The 10,279-nt window shown below is 38.2% G+C and overlaps 1 protein-coding gene across 1 annotated transcript in view; it reads right to left on the bottom strand.

Annotated features, from left to right (window-relative positions):
• The window catches only part of LOC110454136, a 39,053-nt gene extending 29,856 nt beyond the window's left edge, over positions 1-9,197 (bottom strand). The window contains exons 1-3 of the mRNA XM_021503512.1: positions 9,096-9,197; positions 2,913-3,192; positions 2,440-2,457 (exon numbers count right to left, since the gene is read on the bottom strand). Of these exons, the coding sequence (XP_021359187.1) occupies positions 2,440-2,457; positions 2,913-3,192; positions 9,096-9,197 (400 nt within the window). The remainder of the gene's footprint in view (positions 1-2,439; positions 2,458-2,912; positions 3,193-9,095) is intronic.
• Positions 9,198-10,279: the final 1,082 nt, after the last annotated feature.

The raw sequence follows: 10,279 nt of genomic DNA, 5'->3' as shown, positions 1-10,279 counted from the left end.
GACATCGGGTGAACCTCCCGGTCACATTATACTGACATCGGGTGAACCTCCCGGTCACATTATACTGACATCGGGTGAACCTCCCGGTCACATAATACGGACATCGGGTAAACCTCCCGGTCTCATGATACTGACATCGGATGAACCTCCCGGTCACATTATACGGACATCGGGTAAACCTCCCGGTCTCATTATACTGACATCGGGCCAACCTCCCGGTCTCATGATACTGACATCGGGTGATCCTCCCGGTCACATAATACGGAAATCGGGTAAACCTCCCGGGCTCATGATACTGACATCACATTATACTGACATCGGGTGAACCCCCCGGTCACATAATACGGAAATCGGGTGAACCTCCCCTTCACATTATACTGACATCGGGTGAACCTCCCGGTCACATTATACAAACATCGGGTGAACCTCCCATTCACATTATACTGACATTGGGTGAACCTCCCGGTTTCATTATATTGACATCGGGTGAACCTCCCGGTCATATTATACTGACATCGGGTGAACCTCCCGGTCACATTATACGGACATCGGGTGAACCTCCCGGTAATATTATACGGACATCGGGTGAACCTCCCGGTCACATTATACTGACATCGAGTGAACCTCCCGGTCACATTATACGGAAATCGGGTGAACCTCCCGGTCACATTATACGGACATCGGGTGAACCTCCCGGTCACATTATACGTACATCGGGTGAACCTCCCGGTCACATTATACGAACATCGGATGAACCTCCCGGTCACATTATACTGACATCGGGCGAACCTCCCGGTCATACTATACGGACATCGGGTGATCCTCCCGGTCACATTATACGGAAATCGGGTGAACTGCCCGGTCACATTATACGGACATCGGGTGAACCTCCCAGTCACATTATACGGACATCGGGTGAACCTCCCGGTCTCATTATACTGACATCGGGTGAACCTCCCGATCACATTATACGGACATCGGGTGAACCTCCCGGTCTCATTATACTGACATCGGGTGAACCTCCCGGTCACATTATACTGACATCGGTCGAACCTCCCGGTCATACTATACGGACATCGGGTGAACCTCCCGGTCACATTATACGGACATCGGGTGAACCTCCCGGTCTCATTATACTGACATCGGGTGAACATCACGGTCACATTATACTGACATCGGGTGAACATCCCGGCCACATTATACTGACATCGGGTGAACATCCCGGTCACATTATACTGACATCGTGTGAACAAGTTGTTGTAAATTCCCTTAATGCTGAATGTGTAGTAGGAAGGGCCACTACCATTTTAATGAATTTCGTATGATCCTGGTCACATTATACGGACATCGGGTGAACCTCCTAGTCACATTATACTGACATCGGGTGACCCTCCCGGTCACATTATACGGACATCGGTTGAACCTCCCGGTCACATTATACGGCCATCGGGTGAACCTTCCATTCATATTATACGGACATCGGGTGAACCTCCCGATCAAATTATACCGACATCGGGTGAACCTCCCGGTCACATAATACTGACATCGGGTGAACCTCCCGGTCTCATGATACTGACATCGGGTGAACCTCCCGGTCTCATGATACTGACATCGGGTGAACCTCCCGGCCACATTATACAGACATCGGGTGAACCTCCCGGTCACACTATACGGACATCGGGTGAACCTCCCGATCAAATTATACCGACATCGGGTGAACCTCCCGGTCACATAATACTGACATCGGGCGAACCTCCCGGTCATACTATACGGACATCGGGTGAACCTCCCGGTGTCATTATACTGACATCGGGTGAACATCCCGGCCACATTATACTGACATCGGGTGAACCTCCCGGTCACATTATACTGACATCGTGTGAACAAGTTGTTGCAAATTCCCTTAATGCTGAATGTGTAGCAGGAAGGGTCACTACCATTTTAATGAATTTCGTATGATGGGATAGAGCCCATTGCCTTCTGCACTTTGGCAACGTTTAACACTATGGCCACAATTGGTGTATTGCCAAGCAAAGCGCTAGGACACCAGAAGGTTGTAAGGAAGTAGAGAGAGGCTATACAGATCATAAATGTTGAAATTGGGACAGAAGACATATTTTGGTCACTTTTGTGTGCCCAATGGAGGGGTACAAAATCAAAACCCAAATTATTCAGAGGGTTCCCACAATAGCTGCCTTTTAAACATGCAATTGGCAGCAGCAGATATTTTCTTTTCTCAGCAGGGTGTCAAACAGTGCCAGTTTACCAATAGTTGATGGGAAAGTGAATGTACTTAAACTCAATTTAATAACAATGCACACCGTAAGGACAAACATAGTAGACTTTTATCTAACATATGTATACTCGCCAGACGTGTCAAATCGAATGAGTGAATGTTCTGAACGTTAAATGCTAAACTGAGATGAACTGCAAACTTACCTTGGATTGGATGGTCTTCTGCAAAGGAAATTATATAAAATATATGAAAATTTATCAATAATTCTCATAAACAGTAGACATATAAAGAATCATGTTGGTATAAATATATAGTAGTCTTAAATAATTTCAACAGTGTATGTTTTCTATTCTTGTTGTATCACCAGTGCAGATGATATTCATGTAGCCTGTTTACATAAAATGAACCTTGCACAACAGTTTATTTTTTCAATCTGAAGGCAGTTGGGCTCGAACAAAAACCATCATGTTCAGCATCAAGTTTCATTTTCCCAAGATAAACGATGCAAATATGAATTCAGGCATTTTATCTGAGAAGAAAATAGCTGTTATTTAAAAACAATGCAATAATTTCGCTATACAAACAAACCAGACACTGGTTTTATGATTCTGATTACTGTCGTTTGACGCTGGCCCTGTTGACGATGCTGGAATCATAATATGGTTTTGAAGTTTACCTTGCATCATTAGCCAGTAATGGACGAGGAGGCCGACGCCGAATGAGATGAGCAGGGCCCCAATCAGTAGCACTAAGATAAGTCCGATGCGGCCCTGATCACCTCGGTCTTTCCGTGGCTTTCCGAGAAACGACCGAGAGCTACTCGTGGACAATCCGTACCCGGAGAAGCCGTCGTAAAGCTCTGGGTCGTTTAGACTGCTATGGTCATAAATCCTCTCCTTGAGAATGACAGGTGTTAGAGTAAAGCCGCCAAGTTCATCATCAAACCGGCGCTGAGGCTGGAAAGAAAGCACTACATCTGTATTACATGTAGAAGATTATAACGGTCAGTAGAAATACTTTGTATTACATGTAGAAGTATAGATTATAACAGTCGGTAGAAATACTTTGTATTTCATGTTGAAGTATAGATTATAACAGTCAGTAGAAATACTTTGTATTACCTGTAGAAGTATAGATTATAACAGTCGGTAGAAGTACTTTGTATTACATGTAGAAGTATAGATTATAACAGTCAGTAGAAATACTTTGTATTACATGTAGAAGTATAGATTATAACAGTCAGTAGAAATACTTTGTATTACATGTAGAAGTATAGATTATAACAGTCAGTAGAAATACTTTGTATTACATGTAGAAGTATAGATTATAACAGTCAGTAGAAATACTTTGTATTACATGTAGAAGTATAGATTATAACAGTCAGTAGAAATACTTTGTATTACATGTAGAAGTATAGATTATAACAGTCAGTAGAAATACTTTGTATTACATGTAGAAGTATAGATTATAACAGTCAGTAGAAATACTTTGTATTACATGTAGAAGTATAGATTATAACAGTCAGTAGAAATACTTTGTATTACATGTAGAAGTATAGATTATAACAGTCAGTAGAAATACTTTGTATTACATGTAGAAGTATAGATTATAACAGTCAGTAGAAATACTTTGTATTACATGTAGAAGTATAGATTATAACAGTCAGTAGAAATACTTTGTATTACATGTAGAAGTATAGATTATAACAGTCAGTAGAAATACTTTGTATTACATGTAGAAGTATAGATTATAACAGTCAGTAGAAATACTTTGTATTACATGTAGAAGTATAGATTATAACAGTCAGTAGAAATACTTTGTATTACATGTAGAAGTATAGATTATAACAGTCAGTAGAAATACTTTGTATTACATGTAGAAGTATAGATTATAACAGTCAGTAGAAATACTTTGTATTACATGTAGAAGTATAGATTATAACAGTCAGTAGAAATACTTTGTATTACATGTAGAAGTATAGATTATAACAGTCAGTAGAAATACTTTGTATTACATGTAGAAGTATAGATTATAACAGTCAGTAGAAATACTTTGTATTACATGTAGAAGTATAGATTATAACAGTCAGTAGAAATACTTTGTATTACATGTAGAAGTATAGATTATAACAGTCAGTAGAAATACTTTGTATTACATGTAGAAGTATAGATTATAACAGTCAGTAGAAATACTTTGTATTACATGTAGAAGTATAGATTATAACAGTCAGTAGAAATACTTTGTATTACATGTAGAAGTATAGATTATAACAGTCAGTAGAAATACTTTGTATTACATGTAGAAGTATAGATTATAACAGTCAGTAGAAATACTTTGTATTACATGTAGAAGTATAGATTATAACAGTCAGTAGAAATACTTTGTATTACATGTAGAAGTATAGATTATAACAGTCAGTAGAAATACTTTGTATTACATGTAGAAGTATAGATTATAACAGTCAGTAGAAATACTTTGTATTACATGTAGAAGTATAGATTATAACAGTCAGTAGAAATACTTTGTATTACATGTAGAAGTATAGATTATAACAGTCAGTAGAAATACTTTGTATTACATGTAGAAGTATAGATTATAACAGTCAGTAGAAATACTTTGTATTACATGTAGAAGTATAGATTATAACAGTCAGTAGAAATACTTTGTATTACATGTAGAAGTATAGATTATAACAGTCAGTAGAAATACTTTGTATTACATGTAGAAGTATAGATTATAACAGTCAGTAGAAATACTTTGTATTACATGTAGAAGATTATAACAGTCAGTAGAAATACTTTGTATTACATGTAGAAGATTATAACAGTCAGTAGAAATACTTTGAAACAACTCGCTTCATTTGAACAGTTTGTATGTAGATGCAGAAGAATGAGCATTCCGTCCGTCTCGAACTGATCATTGGTCCTAACTATCCATCGCCAAGACAAATAACAAATCTCTATTAATCAGGTAATGATAATGAAAGAAACCCCGAAATTATAATAGAAGATTACTTTAGTGTACATGTATATTTATAGATGGGCGAGTGAACTAAAAGCTTCTTTCAATATCATATATATATAATTGTGCAGGAAGCGGTATCCGGGCCCTGATGATCTCAAATAATATATTTGTACATTGTATAATTGTATAAGTAGTGGTCTCCGGGCCCCGACGATCCCAATCATATACTTGTATAATTGTACAGGAAACGGTCTTCGGACCGTGATGATATCAATAAAATATCTGTATAATTGTGCAGGAAACGGTCTCCGGGCCCCGACGACCTCAAAAATATATCTGTATTATTGTACAGGAAGCGGTATCCGGACCCTAATGATCTCAATAATATATTTATATAATTGTACAGGAAACGGTCTCCGGGACCCGACGACCTCAAAAATGTATTTGTATAATTGAACAGGAAGTCGTTTCTGGGCCCTAATGATCTCAATTATATATCAGTATAATTGTACAGGAAGTGGGACCGGGCCCTGATGATCTCATTAATATATTCATATAATTGTACAGGAAGTGGGACCGGGCCCTGATGATCTCAATAATATATTGGTTTTGTGTAATTGTACAGGAAGTGTTGTCTGGGCCCTGACGGTCTCGATAATACAGTTGTGTAATTATTGTACAGGAAGTGTTTTCCGGGCCCTGACGATCTCAATGATATATTTGTATAATTGTTCAGGAAGTGGGACCGGGCCCTGATGATCTCATTGATATATCTATATAATTGTATAGGAAGTGGGACCGGGCCCTGATGATCTCATTAATATATTTATATAACTGTACAGGAAGTGGGACCGGGCCCTGATGATCTCATTAATATAATTATATAATTGTACAGGAAGTGGGACCGGGACCTGACGATCTCAATGATATATTTGTATAATTGTTCAGGAAGTGGGACCGGGCCCTGATGATCTCATTAATATATTTATATAATTGTACAGGAAGTGGGACCGGGACCTGACGATCTCAATGATATATTTGTATAATTGTTTAGGAAGTGGGACCGGGCCCTGATGATCTCATTAATATATTTATATAATTGTATAGGAAGTGGGACCGGGACCTGACGATCTAAATAATACATTTCTGTAGTTGTACAGGAAGTGTTTTCCGAGCTCTGACAAACTTAATAACATATTTGTGTCATTGCACATGAAGACATTACCGGGGTCGACAATCTCTGTATATTGATATTTATTCCGTATCTAAGAACTGCGTAATATGTATTGATGTACACTCAAATGTTAGCTTCTAACTACAGTATATAACCCTCCGTACAGTATTAAACCGAAAAATGATCGTTATACACATTTAGTTTAAACTGAGGTTTATATAAAAGTTAAGCATGAGAGATTTACTGATAACATGTTCTACCCTCGAGAAAAATACAATTTATATATTGATGACATATTAATGAACATTTAGATTATTAATCAAAAAACAAATTACGCACCTTACCATGACACTTGAAAATAGCATTGAGTTGCAAAGGGGAAAATATGTATGTATTTCCTCAGCAAATGTCTAAGAAATAATTGTAAAACTAAATAACCAATGTACAAGCAAGTCAATCGTATCTTGTAGGTGTCGTGCTGAAGGGCCAAATATCACAGAAGACCCCCGAGGGCATACAAATCATTAATTGACGAGATTCATTGTAATACCATTTTTATAGTTTCTCAATTATTTAAGGTCTTAACATCGATTCTTAATTCCTTATTCTCCTTTCATAAATAAACCATGTTACATTATCTTAGGCTTATGCAACTTTAAACATTTAAAAAGCATAGCTTATCAGATATTTTTATTAAATCTGTTATGTCCGCAGCTCTTAACTAGAAATATATAGGAAGGAAGCACCTACTTAAACCTAAATATAGAAGTTACCACTTTACTACACCATATAGCCAGTTGGCCCGTTAAGGACTCATCAGCAATATTTAAAGGGAAAAATAATGATTAACAATGTTTAATTTGTTTCGAAATCAAATGTTGAATTATATCAAAATGGAAAGATGCCTGTAAACCGCTTGTTACACAATATTTGTCAGAACCTGATAAGGATTTCCTGTTAACTGTGTCTGAATAAATTCCAGTTGCTAGGTTACGTCTATTTCGGTATTTTTCGCGCTTTATTAGTACTGCTTTCTGATGGGCGTGTTCCCGTACAGGTGAGCGTAATCAATTACCAGTACGTTTTATGTACTAGTGAGATATGTTGCAGTCAGTGTCAGGTGTACTATCAGAATACCTGTGTATACACATGTCGTACCGTGGGAACAGCGTCGTTACCTGTCAAATATGGTAGAACATGCAACAGTTGGACATGTTAGATACAAAACGTCTTTCGTCATAATATCAGAGCGAAAATAAGCGGTGTACATGTCTACGACACAGCTGTAGTGTGTACGCTACACATGAAAGACACTATTCTTTTCACATGTATGTAGATAATATCTAGTCTAGCAGTAGAGAAGGTCCCGCCTTCAATGTAGATACAATCATATCCACACATCGAAACGGTCCCCGCTGTCAGTGTAGATAGCCCGTGTCTCTACGCAATAATGATTGTTGGAATTCAATGAAAATATTGAGGAGACATGTAATAAATCTTGTAACGCATTGCAAGTAAATGTACTTGACCAGACACAGGTGCTATCTTCGCGACTTGACCGGAGGCCATCATTACGTCACAATTGATTTACGACAGAATCACCTACCGTTATCAATGTAATGTCGTAACGAACATTTCTGCAAGAAGATATACAAATATAACTATATATAAATATGGTTAGTGTTGGTTAGGGATGGTCGCGGTATGAGGGTGGTTGGTGTTGGTTGAGGGATGGTCGCGGTATGAGGGTGGTTGATGTTGGTTGGGGATGGTCTCGGTATGAGGGTGGTTGGTGTTGGTTGGGGGTGGTCGCGGTATGAGGGTGGTTGGTGTTGGTTGAGGGATGGTCGCGGTATGAAAGTGGTTGGTGTTGGTTGTATTACAAAAATAACGTGAACAGCAGACGCCATATTGTTAAAATAATAACGATGGTCAGAAATGTAGTGTACATTTTCTTTAAAAATATAGAAGTCTTTCATTTAGAACAAAAGTAAAAAAAGACAGTCTTACGTTGGTTACAACATGCATGAGACATAAGCTTCGGTAATTATTGACATACTTCACTACCACCTGGTAACCTGGTAAAATTTCTTAATGGCCCCACAAACAATGACCAGAGCTGAATATATTGTTAAATAACAGAATAGGACTTGGTAACAATAGTGCAATCCCTTACAACAAAGTATTCACTACATCTAAAACATTACCGTATGTCCATGATCTGTTCTTGCTAAAATTTCTGATTACAAAGTTTTATTAGTGAAAAGTGAGATTTTTTGTTTATATTAATTACACCCTAAATTTTGTGAATGAACTAATAGGGCATTTTGTATCACTCGGGGAAAGCGTGGGGATAGGATCAACGTTACATATGCATTTTGCATCAGTCGGGGAAAGCGTGGGGATAGAATCAACGTTACATATGCATTTTGTATCAGTCGGGAAAAGCGTGGGGATAGGATCAACGTTACATATGCATTTTGTATCAGTCGGGAAAAGCGTGAGGATAGGATCAACGTTACATGTGCATTTTGCATCAGTCGGGGAAAGCGTGGGGATAGGATCAACGTTACATATATATTTTGTATCAGTCGGGGAAAGCGTGGGGATAGGATCAACGTTACATATGAGACTTCGTGAATAAAATGCAAATTTAAAAGATTAACTTATTTTAACTTGTTTTAATAACTCATTGATTCCTGTGTTATATCTAGTACTTACGCCGCTAGACTTGAAGATGAGGTCGTCACTCAGATGTTTGGTCCAGTCAGACTCGGCATCAATCTCAAACGTTCCCTCTTTAGCATCGTCGTACTCCTTCATCTTGAAATCGGACGAATATTGGATGTCAAACACTACCTAGGACTATCTTCAGATAGTGTTTACTCTCATCAAAATATCTTATTTGATACTAGCGTTCTTGTTATTTCAACAACTGTTCAGAGACGAACTGTCACGTTTACACAGGTAATTTAATATAAACCGAAATCGGCAATTTAACTTAGTATACTCGGCTAATGACGTCACAAAAACATCGATAATGCCGTCTCAACATCAATTTTTATAATAAACTCCGTTGTTTAGTTAAACAAGGAGGTTTTATTTTAAATTCATCTGTTTACACGTGCTGAAACCAGGTCCCTCGGAATTAAACCTTTAATCCACGTGACATAAATACAATGTACAAATAGCAGTCCTTGCTGGTTGTGATAAACTTTTCACACAGTCAAGATGTGATGTCTTCGTGTGAACACTGAGAGCTGTATCCGTGTTGTATCAATAATTCCCTTTAATAATTTTGATTTGTATTTTGTTAGTTTTGAAACAACTGTCTCCACTGTTGTATTTTGTTAGTTTTGAAACAACTGTCTCCACTGTTGTATTTTGTTGGTTTGAAACAACTGTCTCCACTGTTGTATTTGGCTAAAATGCCAGTCTTCTGGATATAAGAGTAGGGTCACTATGTGGTAGTTCTCACCGCACCGAGTCCACTCTGAAAAAAACCAACCACGGCCTAACATTCACACACGACGTATTGATAACATTGTAGATCATACAATCAATATACCAACACACTCGTATAACAATCAGTCATCAGAACAAACAGCAGTGATCAGCCGTACATCACCATTGAACACATCGGTCAACACGTGTGGTGGACAATATCCCGCCAATACCACGGTCTACTAGCTTAACGTGGACGGGCACCACATACAGCTACCAGAACTCCTAGGACTGAACGAAACATTAAAACAGGTCTATATTCGCGAAATTTGTCAAATCACCACTTTACAAAGTTTTGCGAGAGTAAAAGGTTGTCCTCGTCGTGTTCCGGGATACTGACGTTTTCTGATGACATCCTGGTATGTGCTGACCAGTCATGTAAAATGATTGACAGATGTGTG

Source organism: Mizuhopecten yessoensis, unplaced genomic scaffold (genome assembly GCF_002113885.1).
Source record: "Mizuhopecten yessoensis strain PY_sf001 unplaced genomic scaffold, ASM211388v2 scaffold7685, whole genome shotgun sequence".
NCBI classification, from domain to species: domain Eukaryota; kingdom Metazoa; phylum Mollusca; class Bivalvia; order Pectinida; family Pectinidae; genus Mizuhopecten; species Mizuhopecten yessoensis.
The sequence above is the reverse complement of the archived record's forward strand: the minus strand, read 5'-3'. Positions and strand labels throughout refer to the sequence as shown.